Consider the following 24,131-nt stretch of genomic DNA (forward strand, 5'->3'; position numbering starts at 1 on the left):
AAAATGCACTGTTCAGAGAGACACCGTCGTACGGACAATTCGCACGCGACGAAAACTCCAGGCCTGGCCATCATAATCATTCCGATTGACCAAACCACCTCCTGATCCGCTCTACTCTGTACGTGTCACCGTTAGATAGTCTCACCCACCAGTTTCCGAGAATGATACTCCAACCGAAGAAGATGGAGATGAATATTATGCCTCCTCCCTACATGGGTACATTGGAGCAATTTGGCAAGAGTCGAGACATGTTTAATAGTCAGAGGATGATTTGCGTGGCTCTAATAGGAAAATACTCACCTTTCCGTTCGAGAGGACTATCTTCTCCGTCGATCCTCGATACACACTGGTGGGGGATCTCCCTCGCAGATAGTCCAGGATATTCCCACCAACAACTTTAGCGTGCTTTCCGTATTTGCCCGCTGAGTACAGACCGGAGCGAGTTCATCATCCAAGCCCACCAATCGAGACAGGACCTAAGAGAAGAGAAAGAGTAGACGTACCTTGCTTCTGTTCGTCCCAATCGACAGCATTTCCCACCGCGAAGACATTCGGGAGGGAGTGATGGTCCACCTGGAGGTGAGAATTGACTTTGATGTCGCCCCGAGAGTTAAGGATTGACGGTTCAATGGAGGTGAGGAAGGATGTGGCCGCGCGACTGCCATAAGTGGGTATCTTTGGGAAAGAGCATCCAGCCATAAATACGGACTTCATACGAAGTAACAACCGCTCGAACGTACCATCAGGTCACACTCAATAGTCTTGCCTTTACGCGTCGTGATCTTGCCCTCGGTCGGTGGCGTCAGGTCATCTACGCGATCCTCAAGGATGACTTCGACGCCTCGCGCGCGAAATTCCGATTCAACGCGACGTCGATACTTTTCAGAGTAGGCGGCATTAAGAAGCATGGGTCCATTGTGTACGACGGTGACCTTTGTGGATGGGTAGAAATCCTTGATCTCACCCGCGTATTCTGTTGGTCACGGATACCGAACTTTTGTCAGCACCCAGACACCAGAAGTCGCGATAGAGGATGGATGTAAGGAGAGTGAGAACGCACCGAGAGCCACAGCTCCACCACCAACAAGCACTATCGACTTTGCCTCCGAGAACTTCCTCCACCATACCTCTAGATGTTGCATGATGTCCTCCTTCTTGTCTGGAAAATCTAGAGGGCCACCCCAAGTACTGCCTGGTGCGAGCACAAGCACGTCGTACTTCATCCTCTCTCCGCTCTCCAGCAACAACTCTCCGCCTGATGACACGCCCCTGTCACTAGTACCTTCACCGTCACCTTTCTCACTTGCACGTCCACCGAAAGTTGGCTCGACTTTCACAACCCTGCCAACCTTGACCGTACCACAACCCGCGCCGTCAAAGAACTTGTCATACGGAATGAAACACTTCTGCTCGAAGTGGTTCTCAGGAGACGTCGTGAACCGTGCTGCCGCGATGAGAAATATCCAGAATGGACGCGCGGTAAGAACCGTAAGTGTGTGGCCCGACGAAGGTGAAAGGTCCCTGGACTGAGAGAGGTTTTTGGCGAGTTGAGCACCTGCTCCGCCGCCGCCTACGATGACGATGTGCTTTCCTTCGGGCATGCTGAGGAGAGGGGCGAATATGGGGGGAGATGAAGAAGACAAGTGTTGAGACGTAGAGCACCCATCGTAGTCAACACGTTCTTATATATACACCACCGTTTCCTAAAGGTGAAGGGGAAGCTAGGGGAAGCCGGGCGTGGTACGTACCCTGTCGATATTCATTTCATCTTAGTGCGGGATACCCGCTCCAGTTATCAGATAAGCGCGGCCGAAAGATCATCTATAGCCCCGTGCCAAGAAGGACCAATAGAAAGACATGCGCGGGCGCGGGCGCCGACGTGCACACACTTGCTCGGCAAGCGTCCACGTCATCTCCCGAGGTCGTTGGCGCAGCGCGAAGGCAGCGCAGGCCAGAGGTACTTTGCAGTAAGATATAGCACAGGTATCGGTGGCCGAGAGGACGCGTTTCCAAGATATCGAGCGAGAGAACCGCTCAAGCCAAGCTCAAGCTTGTGCGAGTGCGAAGATCACTGTTACTGATAACGTGGGGGTCGACTGTGAAGCGTTTATGAAATTTAGAAACCAGGAAGTCCACGATGCTTCCGGACATCTCCGCGTTACAGTAGGGCCACACGCCACACGGTCGTCATCAGAAAGGGAGACAAAAACCAAGACCCAGAAAAACTTGAGAGAAACACATATGACACCCAAATCCCGAGCTCTGTGGTCCATGTTCCACAACTCGGCACAACCGTAGTAAGGTGCACCTGCTGTAGTAGACCAGCCAGCGTTCAATAGACTGGTGCGAGATAAGTAAATTTGGAATATTCAGACATGGTAAAGAAAGGAGTAACTCAGGACACATTCATGTTCAAACTAGTTTCATCGAGAAAGTGGTCCCTCCTATATGAGGCTGACTGGTATCGACAAATATTCATTGCTCGATGATACAAAGGTGGATGTGGGCGCCGATGCGGGTCCCGGGATGCGTGACGAGACAACCAAGAACTAGTATTGCACGCAGCAAGCAATGAGGAGTCCCAATGTTTCAATCAGCTCCATCGGACTGTTGCAAGGCCTCTGGGTTATGTGACACCCTGTGTCCGTGCTTCACGTCGATCGTCAGATACATCGTAACGTCGCCCGTTAGTGCGTTCCGTATTAACAAAATACACACCTGGTCCGTGAACACAACCTTAGGCGGATGTTTCACACTGACTCCCTGTAATTTTCCAGCGTCTGCCGCTCTTTCCACGTCCTCTGGTGTTTCCAGGACATGCTCGACTACACCTTCGTGTTTGCCCCCTCGGGACTTGGACCAGACTGTGTCGCCCGGTTCGATAGGAAGGGAGTCTTTACCGGTCACGGTCTCCTTAGACTGAAGTGCCAAGGCAGGTAAGATGTAGGACGCAGCTCATGATGCGTTCAAGAGACCTACGTTGGATGTCATAACGGTAGCCGATATTGGCGTCAAGTTGGATGAAAAGATGAGGCTTGTGGTTTGCACATGCCGTACTTATACCACCGAGCTATTGGGGTATCTACCTTTTGCGACCCTAGGAGTGACGAAGGCACTGACGCGAATTGACGCAGAGAGTTGGAGATGGTGGTGCCGAAAGAGTTGAAAGAGAAAGATTCTTGCGGCGAAATGCGAGTGTAAGTATTTCAGTGACGTCACTCCTTGTTGCTCTCACGCGACGACCTGTTTGCTCTGCTGCTCTCACCACAACGTCCACAACGCTATGGAGCCTGACAACGTTACACGGTGGAATTAGTTGTTTATCTTACCTGACCTGGGCTACAATTGGCCAAGCAGCGTACAGTATACTCGAGTACGAAGATGCTCAAGCTATGCCTACGCTGCTACTGGCGCCACCACAACGCACCAGAGAGTATTATACTGTCTTAGGGTTAGAACAGTGAGCATGCTGCTCTTTTCATCACTTTTGGACCCCTCGTCCGACAAGTTGGACGAGTTGTACATGATAGAAAATCAATTAAATCACTTATTCATGGCTTAATCCTCCGTGTTGAGTTATAATCAGACTCTGACCCTTGCGCTCGTTACCTTATTCACTTCGTCTTCGTGACAAGCAAGCTGATGTCGTGGCTATGTTCTGAACATCTAGCCATATCTATTGTAACAAGGCTCTTACACCAGAGGAATAGTAAGTCCTACAGTCGCAAGTCTGTCATTTTGACTCAAATATGTCTCCGCCAGTATGACACTCACTTGAAGTAGAACAACACTAGAGGTCACAGCAGAGACTCTACTGACTCGAAGCGGTTCGAAAGCTGAGCTTGATTACCACGTTTCATCACCCGAGAATCGAGATGCAATGGCTGCGATATTAGACCGTATCTGCAACTGTTTAAAACGACTTTAAAACGGTGATCGGACCAATCACCGCGTCCCACTGGGCTTTGGCGAGCCTAAGCAGGGCCAAAAATTCACTCGCAGATACGGTCTATTCTTCGTATAGACTCTTTGGCCGTGAGCTCTTCGACTTCCATTCACACGCCGGAACTCAGCTTCCAGCAAAACATATTGTGGGGAAGGATATTTAGAGGGTAAGTCCCTGATCCCTTTTGCTTTTCTACGTGTGTGAAGTGTTTGCTGACATTGCTCGCTCGGGCGACCTTTGCTAGGCCTTGGCCTATGGCCTTTTGCTAAGTTTGTTATCAGTATTCGGAATGAGGTATACCCAGAATGTGGATGGAGGTCTTTCTGTATAAATATGGACGATGGTTTCAGACCATACCTTCATATCATTCACTGTCGTGTAGTGGTCTGCACATCGAGTGTCGCATTTGAGTAGTTCAAAGTATTGGCCATAATCATATAGCACGCGAGATATAAGATCTAGTCAGATGTGCAGATGATTCACTTGACGCTGATTGTGACCCAGATCCATACGGACATCCACACTGTGCGATGAACACTTGAAATACTTTTCGCCCCAACCTTCGAGTGGCAAGTCTGCGCCACTTCTGACAATCGTGGGCCACGCGGACAAAGCCGAACAAACGTTCTCACGGGGGTGGCATACGATCCGGACGTCACCGCTTTTCCTTTGTCTAATCCCTCCAGCTCTGACTCGTCTACGATTCGAGTGGAAACCCCTTCTCGCATAGTAGCTATATAATCTGGCAGCCCAACTTCACTGAATCCACGACGTTTGGCTTTTCCCCTGCGAAGGCGTCCATCGGCATTTGACTCGGGCCGTCGCTAAGGATTGGTTTTTCCTAATGAGGCGGTCAAAAGGTCGTCGGGAACACCGTGTAGACAGGCCTTGAGGCTTGCGCTAAGCTTTTTGTCTCCATCTTTCCTACAAGAGAGTCGCTTTGCTCTTCACGCGAAGTCTCTCCTGCTCGCATACTGTTGTCCTCTGTCATTTGGCTTCCGACGTGCTTTTCGATGCGCTCACGCACTTTCTTGGACCTACCTCTCGAACTATTGGACGAAGGCGTTCTGCGAAGATTGGACTTTCGTGATGTGCTTCGCTGCTCCGCCGTACGTCAAATTATATGTCTAGTCTCTATCATTATAGTCTAACTTGCCACGTAGACATGCAAATATCTATCAGACGTTGTGAGGGCCTTGCCAGCTCTTCAACTCAAAGTCGAGCTAGGCTCCGATGGCATCATCGACGATTCGATCTCGCCGTACGACACATCTATGTCCTCTTTCGAACGACTCCACCGACATCTCGATCTTCGTCGTCGCTGGCGTACGCTACGATGGCACACTTCCGATTACATGCAGCTGCCTCCTGCTTGGCAATGGGAGTTCTTCGAGCAGAAGGGCAACACGTTTGTGCAGTGCGACAGCGAGCTATACCCTGACCTCGATAAGCCACATAGCTCCCATACCATCTTTCGGCTTACCCCAGAAACGAGCATGATACGAAGTAGTGTTTGGCCTAACAGTGGTGTTTGGTCGGCCGACCACGCCTTGGACTGTCATCACGATCTCATCGCCTTTCTCGAGCGCCACCCGGATGCCGATGAAGATATGGCGACGATCTCAAACCCTGAAGGAATTCTGCGTATACACCTGCATGCCCTTAGCAGCAACCTAGCCCATCCTAAAGCACGAACCAAGGTACTTTACTGCTGCTGCCCCATGGGAGCGGTCCAGTTCAGTTCCGTGTGCCGATTCGAGATTTTCGACGATATGCTTTCTATTTGTCTCAAATCGGACCGATCTGTCTATCTTGCGATTTGGAACTGGCAATCCGGTAACCTTGTCGTCGTAGGTCTCCTAGCATCTCGTTATCGTACATGTGCTGAACGCCGAATTTCGACAGGATCATACATTCGAAGATAACGATGGATACCCTTCAATCGCATTCAGAACTTACGCCTTCCTCACTTCTCGGATCATACTGGCCGTCAGCGATGCGACAAGTGGCGCCTTGGACATATACACTCTATCGGATGGTTCTTCGCCCAGAAAAGAGGAAAAGAGGGCGGCAGGGAGCATCCCTGGTCTTACCCATCGCGCCCGACTCCAACTTCCACCCATGAAGGAGGAGTGGCGCTACCGCGATCTTGGAGTCGCTGCTTCACACTTCAGTCCGACTACACCACCCGCCCTCCTGCTCGTCACGTTGACTTGTGTTGGCGACCTCGGACATGCAGCGTTTCGACTGGTCGTTTCCATCCGCAATATTCTGAGATACGCCTCCGACTCCCTCTGCTCGAGTTCCCACAAACCACCTTTCATACCATGGGAGAGATGGGGTCCCACCAGCTCACGTCTTTTCAGTGAGCTACCTACCGAAGTCGATGAGCCTTTAGAACACTGGTTCGTGCTTTCTCTCTACCTATCGTCTTCTGGTTGGTCTATGTTCTGACCGATGGTACAGGTGGCCTAACTTCATCGTCGGGAATCGAATGGTGATGAACCTGTGTACGGCCTCTGGGCCACGAAATCCTCGTAACCCTCCCTTCGAGATTGTCGAGTTCGGTTATCAGCTCCTCAGGGATCCACAATTCGCGTTGACCCGTAACACATGTCAATGGGGCCAGCCTGACTTCAAGAAAGGGCTGCCGCCAACGCCTCTCCGTTACCAGTCGATGATGGAACCATTGAGACTTGCCGTTACCGATCACGGTCCATTCGCTATCGCTGTCGAGACGGGCTTGCCGTATCATAGCGTTCAAGTAGAAATATTTCCTTGCAGTGGACCGCGTCCAGAGTTTGGGATCGACGATAGGCATCTATATTTCCTTCATGTAAGTCTTTTCACTAGCCGTTTCATCCGCGCTGTTGATAAAAGTACTGACGAATTGGCCCATCATTCTGTGGTTTAGGACGGGCCAGACGAAGACTCTCCAACAGCCATGAGGGTTTTCTCTTTCTAATCGACTTATGTATGCGCTCTCTACGATTTGTTTTCTTCTGTTTCACATGGATGTTTTCGGATTGGGATTAGTGGCCGAGGAACGTATCACCCTATCTAGTGCTGTTAGATAAGCAACGAACAAACACCTATCCTCACAACCGTACTGTATTAGTATCCACCATATGTATTTATATATTGGCTTTCATTCACGTCGCTGAGTCGTCGCGCCAAGTAGATAAATATCTATGTGCCACAGTGTGCCACACACGCGAACAACCGTGAGAATCATTGAGACACATCAGATCGCATCGTGTCAATGTCGCGTTCGCGTCGCGTCGTCTCTTCTTTCAACTCTACCATTGTTCCAATTGGTCTGTCGATCAACTGCAGTGCGCATATTTGCTGGCTTTGATAAATTTCTCTTGACTGACGAGCGGACACTTATGTAGCCACTGGCTAAGCAGCGTTCATTTCCCAACAATTTAGAACATCGCGGTTTGAAGACGATTCGAGAAGGTCACGGACGTACGCTGATATCCACCATGCGCCAGACGCGAGTGAATCTAGTTACTGATTCATCCATAGATAGATGTCTCCCCTGATCAAAAACCAACTTCTCGATCTTCCCCAAGAGCTCTTGGCTGTGGAGATCCTAGGTCGCTTGAATTTCCGAGATGTACTACACTGTTCGATGGTTCGTAGAAGCCAGTCACTTTCATCACCTAAAGCTTCACTCACACAAGGCCACACACAGACGTGTAAACTCCTGCATGATTTGATTAGAGCGACATCGGCTCTTCAGCTGAAAATTGAGCTCGGAGCGGACGGAATCATTGATACGATGACACCAGTCGACAGGTCCACTTCCTCCGCCGAGCGGCTACAGACTCATCTTGACCGTCGCCGTCGATGGAGCTCCTTGTCTTCTAGTAAGATCGAACGGATTACAATGCCACGGCCATGCGAACTCTACGAGCATTCAAATGGAGTTTTTGCTCAGACTGAGAATCACGAGCGTGGAGACACAGGCACAACGTACTCCTCTCTCACTGTCTTCTACCTTCCATCTCCGACACAAAGCGCGCAAGAGATTGTCTTCGAAGACATAGGTATTTTAGTTGCCGAAATGACCATTGACCCGGTGCAAGATGTCCTTACACTCATCGAGCGTCGAGGAACTTCTGGTTATGACTCCTTGGTTGCGTCTTCGAGCAGAGAGCTCCTGGTCCATTTACGCACTCTGACAACAAATCGGAGTCATCCCTTCGCCTCGAAGCCTATCCTTCGGTGTTTGTGTCCTGACACGATGTACATCACGGATGAATGTATTAGGAAATTTGAGATTTTCGATGATACGCTCGCCCTGTTGGTGAAGACCCAAAACACGTACATTCGCGTTTGGAATTGGAAATCTGGGGAGGTCATTTTTGTGAGTAATTTCTAGCTACGTATTTAGATGTAGAATACTAAGCCCCTGCAGAAACACGACTCCAACCTCCAGCTCGCCAACGCCCGGACCCTTAGTGACGACTTCTGCTTTCTTTCTCCGGGGATCATAGCCACGTTCGTGCCAGGCGAAAAAGGCGACGGCAGGCTTGAAATTTATTCAACTGCCGACGGTATACGATCTATTACAGGGAACCCCCCGAGCCGCGAACCATGCTGTGGCAAGCTCGTCCACATCTCCAGCCTTCTTCTTCCGCCGCTGCGATGCGCGAATTACTACTCTGAATCTCACATGAGGACTTCCTCGTTCTCTCCGCAATCCCCTCCTAGTCTTTTGCTCCTCAAAATGGCTTATGAAAAGGACACAACCCTCAGAAACTATCACATGGTCTTGTGCTGCAGCAATCTGCTACATCACGCTCTGAAGCAGGTGAAGGATGACGTGGTCCGTCCGGTCCCATGGTTAGAATGGGGACCGGACTCTTCCAGAATATTTCTTCAGGATCCTGTCTCGCCGTTGCCTGACCCATCGTGCGTCATGTTTTATCTTGTATACCATTGACCTATCATATTGAGTCGTGTCATGGCCAGGTTGGTAGGGTATATCAGTGGAAAAAGGATCGTCTCTGACTTCTTCTTGACGGCGCCGGAAGCAAGAGATCATGAGCGATGCGCTGTCGTCGAGTTCGGGTACCATCTCCTGCGAGATGAGGATTTTCCACGAAGTTTGGAAGCTTCCTACAATCGTAAAGGCGACCGCCCTCCGGTCTTGGTCAAGGCAAAATCCGAACCAGACATCTTTCATATCGGAAATGACAGTCCTTTCTCCATCGCATTCGAAGCTCGACTTCCGTATCGTAGCATCCTGTTGCTTGAGACTCCTTTTGACTTCATTGAACCGGAGTACAAAATCAGCGAGGACCAGTTATTAGTGCTCGAAGTACGTGACGATATTCCCTCATTTACTGTGAATTGACCATCTAGGTCTCACAATGCTGATGAGTTGTATTCTTGACACAGTTCGGGGGCCCAGTGAACTTGCCGTTCGAGATGCTGGTATTCTCGTTCTAGACTCTACACGTACTCTTTGGCCAGAGTTGTGAGGTGAGTAGTCGTACTCTCTGATTCGTCCCAATTTTTTGACGCAGGATAGCAGGTATCTGCCACACCCTAGATACATCTTGTCGGAATATTACCTCAAAAATTTGGCGCACAAGTATTGGCATGAATATCTGTTGTGATCTTGTTCGATTCTCGAGGTCCTGAGGAATTGGCCCTTTTCAATCTCCTCTCGATACATTATACTACATGCGTATTACCTCATATTAGTGATACTATTCCTGCCTCCATGGTTTATTCCCATGTATACCGTCGAAGATAAATAATTACAATACTGGGGGCCAAAAGCCGCCACACAGTCAGGACGCCGGCGCGTAAACAAGAGCGCCACCCATCTGCATCAAAGTTCCCAACCATGCTTGACGCCAACTGTATTCTCCTCTCCATCACCTCCGATGAATTCTGTCCCAGAAGCTTTACCAAACCTTCGTGAAGTGCCTATAACCACAGTATCCACCATTGAACATTTCCCAACACTCACGATCCGCACGGATACCGATGTCGAACTCTGGAAGCAGACCACAGGATACAAGGATTATGCTCTATTTCTTCGCCGGTTGAATGAATCAGTTGTCGGTGTTAGCTTGCCCTATGATCATTCTTCCAGTAAGATAGAACGTTTACAACATAACGGTCTTGATCTTGCTGATACGTAGTGGGATACTCAGGCTCGGAAGCGGTGACAGCGTTGCTCAGCGTCTTGGATGTGCTCGACGGCTGGATCAACGAGATACCGCCTCTAAACACTCCCCAACGTTTTGGCAACCTTGCCTTTAGAACCTGGGGGAAGAGGTTAGAACAGGTGAGTCTCCATATTCAAGACATATACTGAAGTGTTACTCAAGGAGGACGTTTCTCATGGCCCCTTTCGAAAGCAAGCCGACACTCTCCTTCGAAGCAAACTACCACCCGCCTTCCATGCATGCATCGCACATCTCCTTCCTTACTTCCACACTTCGTTTGGCTCTTTCGTTCGCATGGACTACGGGACTGGCCACGAAACATCCTTCGCTCTCTTCCTCCTGTGTCTTACCCTCGTACGCTTTCTCGAGCCAAACCCGGAAGAGGAGCGCCAAATAGTATTGAAGATATTCGTGCGCTACTTGAAGCTATGCTGGAGACTGCAGGACGTATATAAGCTTGAGCCGGCGGGGAGTCACGGTGTATGGGGATTGGATGATTCACATTTCTTGGGGTATATATTCGGGAGCGCGCAACTGAGAGGTGAGCATGTTTGTATTCAGTCTTCGTTCCTGATAGGTACCCTCGGAAATCAGTCTGTTGCAGCCCGGAATATGTGGGCGGGTTGCGTACCCCCGTCGTAGGCACTCTGAGGGGCCCAACGCATTCGTTATATTCTACCTTACTTATCGCTAATCTTCCCATCTTTGCATCTTTAGATCAGACTGAGATACCTCCGTCGGCGATTCTTCGTCCATCATTGCCGCCAACGAACCTGTATTTCATGTCAATAATGCGCATCCACGAAGTCAAACATGGCCCTTTCCATGAACACTCTTCGCAACTACATTCCATCGCGACAGGCGTCATGTATTGGGCAAAGGTCAACTCTGGCCTGTTCAAGATGTACGAGGTGAGTATCTTTCGACGTCAACCAATTTGGTAGACTATCCACTCAAATGTGGCGGCGGCGAATGCGATTCCTCGTAACAGGCAGAAGTTCTAGGCAAACGTGTCGTCGTCCAACATATACCCCTCGGCGGTCTTCTCAAGTGGGACCCGTCGCCTTCACAGACATCCACTGGCTTCTCGACTCTACCGCAAACAGCAGCTTACAGCTCCACAGCTATCGTTCCTCCGCCTAGAAGTATGGATTCTGCGATCAGCGTAGGCAACAGTCCAAGCCTGACGCCAACAGGAGGGACCCAAGCTCTTTGGGCCACCACAGCCCTCCGCACGGGGCTAAGCGACCACGGCACGTCGCTCGCATCGATGATGCAGCCTCCGGGGTCAATCTATAGATATGGCTCGGACTATGGTGATTGGGCGAGTAACGCGAGTAACGCAGGGTACAACACCCAGAGTACGGGACCGACGACTGTGCCGACGCGCGCACCATGGGCGGATACAAGTGCGGGAACGGGGATGCCCTCGATCCCGCCGCTTAGAGCTTTGGGTACTGGGAGGAGTGGAGGTGGTACCCGACGTCAAGGCTCTAAAGAGTCACAATCTGCTGCATCCCCGCCGACAATCTTTCCGCGAGGTGCGACTGATACTGGCTCTGGGTCGCAGCCGTCAGGTCCGGTGCAATGAATGTCGAATGCTTCCTGTGATAGCTTCCTGGTACGTGCTCTTCGTCTACGATTTCCTCTTCATCATCGAGGCGTTTATTGATGCTTTTATCTCTCTAGCTTGTATTCCTAGTCCTGTCGGAACTCTGTATCGATGATATCCGTCTATTGTGGCGAGGCCTCGTTTTGATCTCTGTGTCGGTGCTACCTCTCCCATGGGCGTTTCCCGAACCAAACAAAGCAGAAAGGGGACATCTGCTTTGGAAGAGTCCAACGCTATCTCTTCGGAAAACTCATGCCACAGACTTAGACCTCCAAGATAGAGTCAAACCAGCGTCTTGGAGAATATTTCATGAAGAAAGAGCAAACACAAGCTCTCAATGCTCTTAACCAGTTGAGCTAGCGAATGGTTAAGTTTACAACAGCATTTGGTACCCACTTCAACGTGATCAAGTTCGAGTCCAAGCATATTTGGTGAATGATGTCAGGGCCAACAAACTAAGGCAACGAGGCATAGAGGTAGCGACAAAATCAAAATAATGCCTCGAAATTTGAGGGGAGAAAACGGCGGTTCTCACTCGAAGGCCCTCCGAGCTGGACTTGAACCAGCGTGATATGGGTGCACAGGTGACTATCTATGTCTAACTTGAACATGTTCCAAACACTATTTACCAGTTGAGCTACCGGAGGATACTATGACTGACATTTTTGTGGTTGACAATCGAACAGAGCGATCAAAAGAGCGTATGCACTTGGTGGCTTATGGATGCTTGAGCGAGTACGGTGCTCCGAATCTGCAGGCGAAACAAGTCCTTCAGGTCAATTCAGCTAGAGGTCACCCTTGTGAGTGAGATTGCACGTGTTTCTGCTCTGCATCTAACAAAACAAAAGGGGAGCAATGTGAGCTCGTGGATACTCCGGGCTGGAGTCGAACCAGCGTCTTTGGGATAATTGATCAGTCAGATGTCTTCTGGATGACTATTTCCCCAGCTCTATGACCGGCTGAGCTACCGGACTGTCAGACGATTAGTATGGTCTGCATGCAGTACAGGTTCAGGGAGACTTGCCGTTACCTGTTTGCAGCTGCGCTGTCTTGATGGAATGGGGAAGGAGAGTAAAAATCATATTTGTTGGGATGAGTGTGTTGAGTATACGAGTGATAAATTATTTTTCGAGCAGAAAGGACCGGGAATTCGTTTTTTGAGTATTGAGATGATGGAGGTAGAGAGAAAGAGACTTCACTTCCGCTGCTCGAGGGTGTGCCTCGCCGCCACACCGCTTCAGTGCCACCCAAATTGAATTCCGGGTCGCTCCGCCACCCGAGAGCCATTAAGCGCCTTTGCCGTAAGACCCCAAGAATTTCTTTCCCTCAAGAGAACACCCTCTTCCCAAAAAAATTACCAGACTTATACGGCCTGGTAGCAGCCACTTGACGGAGTGCTGCAAAACCGAATGTGGAATGCACGCATCCTAAACGCGTCGAAATCGGTTCCCGCCACATGGCCAAGACGACCTTCTTCCGTTCTCCCTGGGTCCGCTCTGCGCCACGCCATTGCAGGTTCTTCCCCATCGACATCGATCTTCTCAATACGTTGCTTTCAGTCTCATAGCACCCGGTTATCTTACTTGCAATCGTCTGGCCTTGCTTTGTCTACGAAACACCAAACCGGCACCCTCGGCTCATCCTCTCACAAACCGTTCAGTTTCATAACCCGAAGAGGCTTGTGCCAGTGCAGAAATCACAGTAAAGACGGCGATAATTTCGACATCACTCCATCGGCTCCCAATCGACCTGCTAGTATGAGCGCACCAGGCACGATGGACGAGTACAGGCTGCCCACGAACGTGAAGCCGACCCATTATGACTTGACGTTGAGGACGGACTTGAAGAAGGAGACGTTCGAGGGTGTGGTCGATGTTCAGTGCGTCTTCAATATCTGTTTCGACATCTATGTATGGAATGATTTGACAGTGATGGATGGACAGCCTCGATATCTTGGAAGCGACCAACTCCATCGTCCTGAACTCGCACGAGTCTCTCTCGCTCCCCTCGGCTTCATTGACACTGGTCTCCTCTCCCGCCCAATCCCTACAACCGACCAAACAGTCTTTCGATTCCAAGAATGAGCGCACGTCCTGGGCTTTTGCTGAAACGTTACCGGCGGGATCTAAGGCGGTCTTCCGGGTGGCGTTTAAGGGCGTGTTGGACGGGAGTATGACCGGATATTACAAGAGTACTTGGGATGGCGGGATTTATACGTTGACGCAGTTCGAGGTAAGTCTATTTAATTTCTGTGAATCTCATCGTTGTTTTCGTCCTTCGTTCGGACAATATGCTCTGTTGTTGAGTTCATCGGTGTTGGACAGGGGCACGTGTGGCACCAGTAAGGTGGCGCCACAGTGTTTCTAAAAACCTCTTTCGAGGAAGGAGGACGAATGTGTCCCAATTGGTTCCCTGGTATACCAGATAGGGGTTGCGATTTCCTGTTTTGTCTGCACCATGGCTTGATTTGGTGCACGAGTAGCCGTATTGGGCTCCCCGCCCTATAATTATCGTCTATCGTGACCAGTTCGGTTCTGTACTGCGGATCACCTTGTTGCGTTCGAACTGGCTTGTTCGTCATAGCGTATTACCTCTTATTCCCTCATTATTTTTTTTCTACATCCCACTCGTCCATAAACCATGTCGCTTACCAGCTTTTCTTCCACGTCGACGCCTAGCCAACCTCCGCCCGCAAATCCCTCCCCTGCTGGGACGAGCCCCTCCTCAAAGCCACCTTCAGCGTCACCATGATCTCACGCAAAGACACCGTCTCGCTCTCCAACATGCCCGGCACCCCCTCCCCCTCCTCCACCTCCGCGCCCAAAGACGAGTCCGAAAACGCTCTGTACGCGGGTGTGGAGAAGGGTGAGTGGACGGTGACGAAGTTCGAGAAGACGCCGCCGATGTCGACGTATCTGCTCGCTTATGCGAATGGTCCGTTTGAGTATATCGAGGCGGAGTATACGAGCCCGTTGAGTGGGAAGGTTAGGCCGTTGAGGGTTTATACTACGAAGGATAAGATCCATCAGGTGCGTGTCATGTTACTCGTCATACCATTTTTTTGCCGGAATTTATGTCAAAGTTGGACTCATTGGTGATGTGCTTTACAGGCCGAGTTCGCACTCGAGGTGAAGCGCAAGGTCCTTCCGATCTATGAGGAAGTCTTCGATGTCGAATATCCGTTGCCCAAGCTGGACACGTTAGTCGTAAACGACTTCGACGCCGGTAAGCTAATTCTTCTCTCCTTTTCTTCTGAAATACCAAACTTGAGACTGAACCTGATATTTTTGTCGTTGTCCGTAGGTGCCATGGAGAATTGGGTAAGTAGACTCCCTCTTCATTGCTCGTCGAGTCACTGGGCAGCTATGCGATGCTCTCGTCAATTTACGAAACTCATTGCAACATGTCTTTTCGTATTTCGTATAGGGTCTCATTACAGGCCGAACCTCCGCCTTCCTCCTCGACCCGAAACGCGCTGATATGGCGGCGAAGAAGAGGGTCGCGACGGTTCAGAGTCACGAGGTGGCGCATATGTGGTAGGCGCTCCTCCTTTATCCCCTATTGCATATCATTCTCGAGGAGAGATGCTGATTTTCGTTTGTGTGGATGGACAGGTTCGGCGATATCACGACGATGGAGTGGTGGAACTACTTGTATTTGAACGAAGGTTGGTACATGTCTCTGTTTGGTCGAGGAAATTCGGTGGAAGATGCTTACGCTCGTTGTCATTTGGCTAGGGTTTGCGACTATGGTAGGTCACTCACAAAAAAGGTCATAGGTGGTGAACTGATGGATGGGATCTTTGGGCATGGACGATGTAGATGGGCGAAGTTATCATCATCGATAAGTCAGTGTTCATTCGCACCCACCCAAACGTCTATGCTAACCAATCCTTTCCGACGCGTTGCTTCGCCTCGTTCAAAATCAAAAAAAATAGGGTCTTCCCCGAATGGAAAGTTGATTCTGAGTTCATCACCGAGCATCTCAACGACGCTCTTCGTCTTGACGCCAAGCTTTCGTCTCACCCGATTGAGGTGGACTGTCCGGATGCGAATCAGATCAACCAGGCTCGTCGTCTTTTTGTCCAATTACTTGGCACTAAAGAAGAGAAAGACTGACGCGCTGTGCCTTTGTAGATCTTCGACTCCTTGTCGTACGCCAAAGCTGCCAGTGGTACGTTACTAATTTCCACACACCTGCATCGTTCTTAACGATTCCTCACTAAACATTTTCACTACCTGTTACTACTCTCACAGTCCTCCGCATGCTCTCCTTCCACGTTGGGGAAGCCTCTTTCCTCAAGGGTGTCTCCATCTATCTCAAGAACCACCTCTACGCCAACAGCACAACGTCCGATCTCTGGAAAGGGATCAGCCAAGCGACAGGCGTGGACGTGGATGGAATCATGAAAAATTGGGTTACCGAGGTACTTCGACCTGTTTCGCCCACTATCTGAGCATCATTAGCAGGTCACTGATCGCGATACGATGCAGATGGGCTTCCCGGTGTTGAGTGTGACGGAGGTTGAGGGCGGGAAGAAGATTAGGGTGAGGCAGGATAGGTTCCTTGAGGACGGACCGGCGAAGGAGGAGGATAATAAGACGATCTGGTGCGTGCCCACTCTTTCCTTTCCTCCGCGTCGAGCTGCGTGGCGTGGGGCGTGGGGCATGCGGGCACTAACAATTGTTCGTCACGTCAGGACTGTGCCCTTGAGCCTGCTCTCGACAGACTCAAAGGGAGAAACGAATATCGATAGGAAGATCGTGCTCGACAAGAGGGAGGCTGAGTTTGAGGTGGATACGAGTAAGCCGTGGAAGTTGAATGCGGATACTTGTGGTGTTTGTGCGTGGACTCCTCTTTTCTACCGTTCCTTCATATTCGCCGTCTCTATCTCCCTCGCCGATGCTTATGTTTACTTATTTCCTTTTCGTGGCATGTGTTCCATCCATCCAGTCCGCGTACTCTACACGCCCGAACGCCTCGCCTCCATCGCCCAGGAAGCCGCAAAGAAGACCGGTTCCGCCTTTTCGCTCAACGACCGCATTGGACTGGTGCATGATGCTATGGCCCTCGCTAAGTCCGGACATTTGAAGGTCAGCGCCGCGCTCCAGATGGTGGATATCCTGAGGGGTGAAGAAGAATGTGCGTATCCGTCCACCTTTCTACTTCTTCTTTTCCTTTGCATGTTGACTGACGAGGGATGTGACATGATTCTGGGACAATGTTGGTAGTCCTGGTATGGGACAGTATTTCGGAGAATGTGGCCAGGGTTGCGGACACGTGGTGGGAGGACCAGACGGTCGTGGACCAGTTGAATGCGTTCAGGAGGGTGCGCACATTTACCCATACTTTCTCTGCTCACTCGAGCGAAAATTTGATATCAGCAAATTTCGCGATCGTTGGGCATTTAGGAGCTCTACGTACCCTTGGTCAAGAAGCTCGGATATGAGTATTCCGACGAGGACAGCGCGGATACAAGCCAGCTCAGGACGAGGGCAGTCGAGCAGGCGGTTATGGCGAAGGACCCGGCGTAAGCTTCCTCCCAAACCTGCATTCTTCGTGTCGTTAGCGGAAAGCTGACTTTGACTGATGTAGTGCGATTAAGGAGCTTCGGGACAGGTTCGCGAAGTTCGTCGAGACCGGCGACGATCATGTTATTCCGGCGGATTTGTTGAGGATTACTTTCCGAACTGTGAGTCTCCGTATCTTTATCCTTTCCTCCACTCTGGACTGCTACTTTGGTTGAAAATTGACTGGGATTTGTTGTATTGTAGGCCGTCGAGTATGGTGGCAAGGCTGAGTATGACGCGGTCGAAAAGTTGTTCCACAGCGCGAAGACACCGACGATTCAGCAGGCAGCTATGTACGTTTTTTTACCTTGGCTAATGCAGTTCTTTCGCTGACAGCGTCTATTTGATGTGGTGTGTGGTGTACTTAGCCGCGCGATGGGTGCCACGCAGGACAGGTCTCTTCTCGACCGCACTTTCGACACTGCCATGACCAAGGCTCGCGACCAGGACGTCATCTACTTCTTCTATGGAATCGCACCAAACAAGAAGTTTAGGAGAGACTTTGGACGGTTCTTTGAGGAGAACTTTGAGACGGTGGGTTATCTTATCAGTTCTCCTCCCTTTGCGAGATTTTTGGCGGGATTTCATCCATGGATTTTGCTTTCGAGTAACGGGAAGCTGACCACATGGGTTCGTATAATCCAGCTTTACAAGCGCTTCGAGGGTAACTTCATGATGCGCTATCTCGTCACGGGCGTGTATTCCGGTATGTCGACCATCCAGGACGCTCAACATATCGAAGAGTTCTTCAAGGTACGCTTCATACTCCCTTTATTTCTCTTGAAATCACATGGATCTAACCGCAAATTGTGGGGTTGATTGTGCCGACCAATAGGGCAAGGACCAGACGAAGTACAACCAAGCGCTCGCACAGGTGCTAGACACCGTCAAGTCAAAGGCTGCTTGGATCGAGGTATGTTGATTGCCTTTCTTATTCACTTGCCTCCTGATGTCGGAACTTCTGACGCGATGCTTTGTGTGTAGCGTTCGACGGACGATATCAAGCAGTGGTTGGAGAAGAGAGAGGGTGAATCCAAGCTCTGAAACCAAAGGATCTTCGTCGATACACCAAAAGCAGATACTTTCTTGGACTATTGGCTGTGTGGAGTGTCAAGTGATCGTAGAAATATGAAGTAATGTGCGGAGCGATTTGCTTGCGCTGTAGGAGTCAATCAAGTTGCTCGAGACGGGGCGATGACGTGCGGTACTGGTCAAGCGTGCACAGTGTTCTCTCGTAACTTCGTCCTGAATTGTCCTATATACACTGATTTTTGGCTCCAATACCGATGAACTCACACGCAGGATGTACACAGAAAACACTTTTGTATTGATTGCGAATAAATAAGAGATAATAAACACGATGATGTAGTATGATACATCGTTACAGCTTCTACTCGAACACCCCGACCACAAAGACCCCGGTGCCCAAGGAGAACGAAAGGATTGAATAGACTAAAGACTTTTGGAGACGAAGGCAATGCGATGAAAAGAATGGATCGTGAAAGAAGGTGTGCATAATTATGGGGTGATGGAACACGTGAGCACTCTAAGCAGAGGCAGAAGCCGTCGCGGACGCAATTGGGCTGACGGAAGCCCTGTCGATTCCGAGAGCGGCAGAGGCGCTGGGGAGGAAGGAGAAGGGAGGGTCGGCAGGTCCGGTAAGTGTGGCGGAAGCGGAGGGGGCGGCGACGGAGGTAAGACCAGTCGCAGCAGCAGCAGCGCATGCACCATCATCGACCCAGACACCAGCAGCTCCACCTATTGATGTACACGAAAGTCAGCATTGATTTAGACACGAGAAGACGCGAAGAGCGCTCACCGGGAGTGTCGGCCTCAGTCCACCATTGGGCGGTCCAGAGATGCCCGTTGTAAGAAACTTCGGAGCCACCGACGTATGCGACGGAGGAACTCCAGGCAGATGCACCACTGCAGCCAGAGCCACTGGAGCCTGTGGTAGTGGTAGTGGGTGCTGTGGTGGTCGTGGTGCCGCTACCACCACCGCCACCGCTGATTGGGAAGGCGGAGCCACGGACGGTGGCAATCCAAGAGGCAGGAGCATTGGGGTATTGCCAGACCATAACACCAGCGTCCTGTGGCAAAAATTGACATGTCAGCACAGGAGATGACAAAGGAAGTAGACGGCATGACGTACCCAGCCGGAGCTCTTGGCCTGAGAAACACAAGTTGCAAGGGTAGACGGGTCGATGTAGCCTGGACCATAATCGTCAAGATATATCCGGATGATGTACAATGGGCGAAGACATACCATTAGAAGCATCAGCAGTGGTAGCGGGCTTGCCAATGACAAGCTTGTCGGACTCTACGCCATTGGCCACAATCTGGAAAAGGGCGGTCTCAGGCCAGGTCGACGAAGACGTAGTCAAGAGGCCAGAACACTAACAGAAACAAAACTGATTAGATAAACTCATGGACAAGAGCAATAGAGCGAGCTTACGGTGGTGTATTCGGAAACACCCTCTGCGATAGCAATGATTAATCCATGTTGAGCGATAAGGAATTCGGACTACACTCACGGTTGTAGAACTACATTTCGAAAATGAGTGCCAGGTCGCATTCAAGAGGTAAGAGGGGCATACCTGAACATTGTACCAGTCAATCAAACTGCCGACGCTGCTGTGGACCTTCAAGTACCCTTTAAACCTAGTTTTAGACACGCCAATACGGGAGGGCAGCAGCAGCACAAACCTCCTCCACCCCACACGTTCGGAGCAAACCACGGAGCCAAAGGAGCGTGGGTGACGATATATTGGCCTTGAGGGAGCAGTGTGCGAATTGTCTGCGTGAAGCTGATAAGCCAGTTCTCAGCGCTACCGGTGCCGGCGTCGAAGGCAGAAAGGTCCTCGTAGTCGATATCGATACCTTTGAGGCGTATTATCAGTACATTAATTGACAATGACGGGTCAATCTAAGCTTACCGTCCACATCGTAATCCAAGACCCACTGTCCCATGGTTGTAGCGAGGGTCGTCGCAGAGTAACCCGAGCTAGTGGCTGTGGACCAATAATATGAGTTTGAGGGCTGACAAAGTTCAGAAGCTACACTTACGCTGCTCAGTACCACCGAAGGCAGAGGCGACAAGGGCAATACCCGCTGCGTTGTACTGAGACCTGATGGTGCTACGCTGGTCGGCCGTGAGGGTCTGCCATTCAGTCACCTGATCTGCGCTTCCGGAAGCCAACAAGAAGCTCATCGCGCTGAAATCAAGATGGTTGTCAGAATCCGTGTGAGTACAGCCAGCAAAGCGACAGCACCCACAAGACGTTGTAACCCGTAACGGACGACGTGGCGGGAGGGCCAGTCTCACCAGAGACCCATGCATCCCTATGTTTAGAGCATTTTAAGCGTCGTTACAGCGAGGTAAAAGCGAATAAATGCAACTGACTGGTAGACGACGAAGCGAGGCGCACTTGTCACCAAGCGACGAGTGAGGTCGCGTGTCTCGACCTGCTCGGAAGGCTCAGCGACTGGAACAGCCACTGCACTGGTGATCACAGCAAGAGTGCTGAGGAGGGCAGCCAAACGCTTGAATGAGAGGGAAAACATGTCGAAGTAGCCTGGAAGGACAGTAGAGCCAAGTGATATCCTGAGGAGATCCTAGTAGTTTGCTGTAGGGCAGGAGCTTCACGAAGATAATGCGCAGAGAGTCCTCTAGTTTATATAGCTCTGGGGCGAAGACGCTCATCCTGCACAACCCAGAATAGCTATGAGAGAAGATGGTTGTCCGTCGAAGCAGCCGCATGCTCGCCCGCCGAAGCACAAGAGACACAGACGTTTATGACCAGGTGAGGCAGTGTAGCATACTTACAAGGGGTAGATTCCATTCTACCACGCGGACGCAGCCTGAAACTGCAAATCTCTGAGCAGACGATCCACTACGTATGAAGTCAAGGGTATTGGCTGTATTTATCTGCGAAGTCGACGATATCGTCCCTAAGTGGCCAGTTCTTCTTCTCGGCTTCTGTCCGACAAAGATACGGCGGCCGTTATCACCACTCGAAGTACATCCTCGAAAGCGTCGAGTTTTGGGTGCCGAGTACACCGATGCCAGTAGTACCCAACACAAACATGTTGCGAGCATGTGCTTGGTGACCTAGGAACGAACAGTATGTCACGATAACACAGCAATGACGAGGGAAAATGTGTATCTGCACTTATGGTAGGGAGTGTGTGTACCTTTGCAGAAAGTCTAATCAACGACCTCAAGGATGTCATATGTACCCATCAGATATCTCGAGACGCGCCAAATGAGCTGCCTAGGCACTCCGAATTAGGCAATGACGGCGCTCTGCCATTGCATCGGCATATTGAAAACAGAACGCGGAGAGGTGGTGCACATTGTTCCCAAACCTCATGCGACTGCTACTGCATGGTGCCCTGGTAGCCCAGTAGAAACACCAGCGTGGAAATAAATGAGGCGCTCGCTCGAACGTATGCACGACGGTGATAGAGGGGCTAGAGCCTAAATTACCCCGACGGTCGACACAAATATGAGACGCTGGGCCGCGGAAAAGACAAGATACAAATACAAGTTTCAGTACGACAGATACAAGAGACGCACATTCTATGCGATAGACCTGGGTCGATACATCTTCACGTTCACCGTTCAAGATGGGGTAGCAGCCTTTTTGCAGACCTTCTTGTGCCCTTTCTTCCAGTGTTCTCCCTGGCAAACAGCATCGCAATAGCTTAAATAGCCGAAATGAAGTCAATCCACGGCAGCTAATGAGGAGAATTGTCACATACGTTGCTTTTCCGCACCCTTTACACTTCTTCAGCACCGCACTCGGGTTCCTACACCATGAACACCTATACATTTCCATCGCGCTCCAGTTGACCTTCGCCTGCGTGTGCTCGTGGCCCGAGATCGTTCCATAGTCCTCGGGAGCGCCGCTGTACGCGTCAGGATCTTGAAGTTCGCCTCTGTTGAGCCATGCATTCAGGTCCGCCTCGGCTTTGTCTGGCTTGATCTTGGAAGACGAATGATTTTTCGTCCCGTCTCCAGGCATCTTGGTCATGATGTCCTTCCAGTCACGCCATGCTACGTCCAGACGATCGAGAACAGCCTGATGCGATTTTCGTAGCTGATTCTCCTTGATTGTCATACCAAGATGGATCGAAATTTCGTCCGCAAGTTTCAGCCTTGCTTTCACGTCCTGAAATCATGACGGGTCAGAGGGAAATCAAAAAAAAGGGCACAAGAAATTGATGTACCTCTAGTTCGGCTGCACCGAGTTCGTCGCCCTTCACGAGAAACATCATCAAAAGATGCAAGTAAAGCAGCTCTTTCATCCGCTTCGAATCGGGTGGAGCCTCCTTCAGGTACGTTGTCGAGTCCTCGTACGAAGACATCGCGAACGCAAACCCTTCGTCCAGTGTCAGGCCTGTTTCGCACGCGCGTTCCAACTTTTCGATGGCGAAGTCGGCGGCATGCTGTGCTGCGCGAAACAACATACCGAACTTGAGGTATGCGGTGAGGTTAGGGCACTTCAGTCCTTTCTTTGCCCAACGAAGGCCGTCGGCTGCGTTCGTACCGAGTGTGAGGGCGTAGTGGAAGAAACCGATTTGGGGAGATCGTGCGACGCCTTTACGAGCGAGGGCATGGTGTTCCGGTATCATCGAGTTGATGAGAAAATACTTCAACTCTATCATGTCGGCCTTGTCCTCCATCACCTGTCTCTGCTCGACCGGAAGCGAAGGTATCTTTTCGCGCATAGCCTTCGCGCAAAAGATCAGAGAGTCCTCCCACTTCATAAACGGAAGACCGAGACTGTCGGCTTTGAGCTGACCAGTATGGCGATCCTTGACCCGCCATACACCCCTAACGATGGAGGACTCAGAGAGAGGGATAATTTCCGCGATCTTGAGGCCTAGAGAGCACAAGTCACGGTCTTTCACGGCCTGCTTCATGGCGTCTTGGAATTTCCAGTTCGCGATAGTGGTACTGGTAGTCTCGAGCTTATCAGTCGCAGACATCCTACTGCGTAGATGACTGGGCCAACCCTCTTTGAGCGCCTCGATCATCCTATAAGGATCCCCAGTCTCCTCATCCGTCATGATATAACGCCCATGAACGCGCAAGATTCCTCCCACCCCGGAAGCTCGCATGCGAACGTCTGCACTGCGGAGAGCAGCGACGAAAAAATTGATCGCATCGGGGTCGTCCCAGAGTGCTTCAGCGCAGTGACGACTGGCGCCTGCGAGGAACGTTAAGACGTGGCCTACAAGGGACTGGGAGGCGTCTGGATGCTGTCGGAGGATTTTCAGAAAAACGCGCGTTATACGAGGTATGTCGACGGCGGAGGGCGAGAGAAGCTTGGTGTCTGGGGGCTCCTCGTTGGATACGATTACTGGGACGCAGTGAGAGATGACGCAAACGGCCAGTTCGGCTGTTCGCAAGTCCTCAGGTCGATCTTCCAAAAGTTGGAGGATACTGGACGATTTCGTAGCGATGAGAATCTTAGTGTCACCCCCGTATTGACTCGTACCGTGGCTCGTGCCATTCTTCAGAGCAAGTAGCACGACATGGGTAAAGGCCGGGTTGGGGAGCAAGGGAAGTGCCATGGACAGGAAATCTGATCGTGGAAAAGCACATGAGAAATGAGTGAGCAAACCCGATACGATGGAACGTACCGGCCTCCTTGAAAACTCTACCCTTCAGGATAGCATCCGTGGTCATCTTGGAGTAGATCGCGACAACGGCACCTGCAATATAATCATTTCCTACGTCCGGTAGACGAGCTGTTGTGTAGATGCCGTTGAGCATCTTGTAAATCTTCTCAAAATCGTGA

The 24,131-nt window shown here is 50.8% G+C and overlaps 8 protein-coding genes and 1 non-coding gene across 9 annotated transcripts; 4 read left to right on the plus strand and 5 right to left on the minus strand.

The window, feature by feature from the left end:
- Positions 1–76: 76 nt before the first annotated feature.
- On the minus strand, positions 77–1,601 carry STEHIDRAFT_127839 (FAD/NAD-P-binding domain-containing protein; the record flags this gene model as incomplete). Its single annotated transcript, XM_007299595.1, has 5 exons — positions 77–208; positions 301–422; positions 504–675; positions 741–973; positions 1,061–1,601. The coding sequence occupies 5 exons, from the start codon at positions 1,599–1,601 to the stop codon at positions 77–79; spliced, it is 1,200 nt and encodes a 399-aa protein (XP_007299657.1).
- Positions 1,602–2,589: 988 nt separating this feature from the next.
- Positions 2,590–2,910, minus strand: STEHIDRAFT_48623 (uncharacterized protein; the record flags this gene model as incomplete). The annotated part of the gene is made up of 2 exons (XM_007299220.1): positions 2,590–2,649; positions 2,719–2,910. Coding segments are annotated over 2 exons (252 nt in total), but the record flags the coding sequence as incomplete, so codon positions are not given.
- A 1,850-nt stretch (positions 2,911–4,760) lies between these two features.
- On the plus strand, positions 4,761–7,072 carry STEHIDRAFT_165269 (uncharacterized protein). The gene is made up of 5 exons (XM_007299596.1): positions 4,761–5,055; positions 5,110–5,796; positions 5,852–6,351; positions 6,413–6,782; positions 6,861–7,072. Exons 1-5 carry the CDS (start codon positions 4,960–4,962, stop codon positions 6,909–6,911), a joined length of 1,704 nt encoding a protein of 567 aa, XP_007299658.1. The 5' UTR covers positions 4,761–4,959; the 3' UTR covers positions 6,912–7,072.
- A 1,612-nt stretch (positions 7,073–8,684) lies between these two features.
- On the plus strand, positions 8,685–9,409 carry STEHIDRAFT_152455 (uncharacterized protein; the record flags this gene model as incomplete). Its single annotated transcript, XM_007299597.1, has 3 exons — positions 8,685–8,869; positions 8,930–9,278; positions 9,359–9,409. 3 exons carry the CDS (start codon positions 8,685–8,687, stop codon positions 9,407–9,409), a joined length of 585 nt encoding a protein of 194 aa, XP_007299659.1.
- A 443-nt stretch (positions 9,410–9,852) lies between these two features.
- On the plus strand, positions 9,853–11,917 carry STEHIDRAFT_90613 (PTPA-domain-containing protein; the record flags this gene model as incomplete). Its single annotated transcript, XM_007299489.1, has 6 exons — positions 9,853–10,063; positions 10,126–10,259; positions 10,333–10,681; positions 10,858–11,051; positions 11,132–11,761; positions 11,830–11,917. 5 exons carry the CDS (start codon positions 9,853–9,855, stop codon positions 11,729–11,731), a joined length of 1,488 nt encoding a protein of 495 aa, XP_007299551.1. The 3' UTR covers positions 11,732–11,761; positions 11,830–11,917.
- A 705-nt stretch (positions 11,918–12,622) lies between these two features.
- Positions 12,623–12,726, minus strand: STEHIDRAFT_t68. The gene has a single exon. It is a non-coding gene; the product is annotated as a tRNA-Phe (tRNA).
- A 389-nt stretch (positions 12,727–13,115) lies between these two features.
- Positions 13,116–18,675, plus strand: STEHIDRAFT_144318 (leucyl aminopeptidase). The gene is made up of 23 exons (XM_007299598.1): positions 13,116–13,631; positions 13,696–13,984; positions 14,431–14,781; positions 14,863–14,977; positions 15,056–15,072; positions 15,179–15,288; positions 15,367–15,419; positions 15,490–15,503; positions 15,574–15,595; positions 15,686–15,819; positions 15,889–15,925; positions 16,009–16,178; positions 16,246–16,361; positions 16,452–16,594; positions 16,706–16,894; positions 16,984–17,081; positions 17,164–17,282; positions 17,348–17,444; positions 17,527–17,615; positions 17,691–17,856; positions 17,968–18,075; positions 18,158–18,235; positions 18,307–18,675. Exons 1-23 carry the CDS (start codon positions 13,162–13,164, stop codon positions 18,364–18,366), a joined length of 3,045 nt encoding a protein of 1,014 aa, XP_007299660.1. The 5' UTR covers positions 13,116–13,161; the 3' UTR covers positions 18,367–18,675.
- Positions 18,676–19,052: 377 nt separating this feature from the next.
- STEHIDRAFT_49482 (glycoside hydrolase) lies at positions 19,053–20,886 on the minus strand (the record flags this gene model as incomplete). The annotated part of the gene is made up of 11 exons (XM_007299290.1): positions 19,053–19,412; positions 19,475–19,533; positions 19,589–19,718; positions 19,778–19,800; positions 19,857–19,866; positions 19,920–19,975; positions 20,029–20,202; positions 20,259–20,333; positions 20,389–20,537; positions 20,599–20,664; positions 20,726–20,886. The coding sequence occupies 11 exons, from the start codon at positions 20,884–20,886 to the stop codon at positions 19,053–19,055; spliced, it is 1,263 nt and encodes a 420-aa protein (XP_007299352.1).
- A 1,060-nt stretch (positions 20,887–21,946) lies between these two features.
- Positions 21,947–24,019, minus strand: STEHIDRAFT_127846 (uncharacterized protein; the record flags this gene model as incomplete). The annotated part of the gene is made up of 4 exons (XM_007299600.1): positions 21,947–22,028; positions 22,087–22,496; positions 22,555–23,915; positions 23,974–24,019. 4 exons carry the CDS (start codon positions 24,017–24,019, stop codon positions 21,947–21,949), a joined length of 1,899 nt encoding a protein of 632 aa, XP_007299662.1.
- Positions 24,020–24,131: the final 112 nt, after the last annotated feature.

This window comes from Stereum hirsutum (assembly GCF_000264905.1).
Source record: "Stereum hirsutum FP-91666 SS1 unplaced genomic scaffold STEHIscaffold_2, whole genome shotgun sequence".
Classification (NCBI taxonomy): Eukaryota; Fungi; Basidiomycota; class Agaricomycetes; order Russulales; family Stereaceae; genus Stereum; species Stereum hirsutum.

Coding starts and splice junctions, on each gene's coding strand:
- STEHIDRAFT_165269 (XM_007299596.1), top strand. CDS start 4,960: ATGCGCTCACGCACTTTCTTGGACCTACCTCTCGAACTATTGGACGAA. Junction 5,056..5,109: donor ATGTGCTTCGCTGCTCCGCC/GTACGTCAAATT, acceptor CTTGCCACGTAG/ACATGCAAATATCTATCAGA. Junction 6,352..6,412: donor GATGAGCCTTTAGAACACTG/GTTCGTGCTTTC, acceptor CCGATGGTACAG/GTGGCCTAACTTCATCGTCG.
- STEHIDRAFT_144318 (XM_007299598.1), top strand. CDS start 13,162: ATGTGGAATGCACGCATCCTAAACGCGTCGAAATCGGTTCCCGCCACA. Junction 17,082..17,163: donor AGTTGAATGCGTTCAGGAGG/GTGCGCACATTT, acceptor TTGGGCATTTAG/GAGCTCTACGTACCCTTGGT. Junction 17,445..17,526: donor TGAGGATTACTTTCCGAACT/GTGAGTCTCCGT, acceptor GTTGTATTGTAG/GCCGTCGAGTATGGTGGCAA.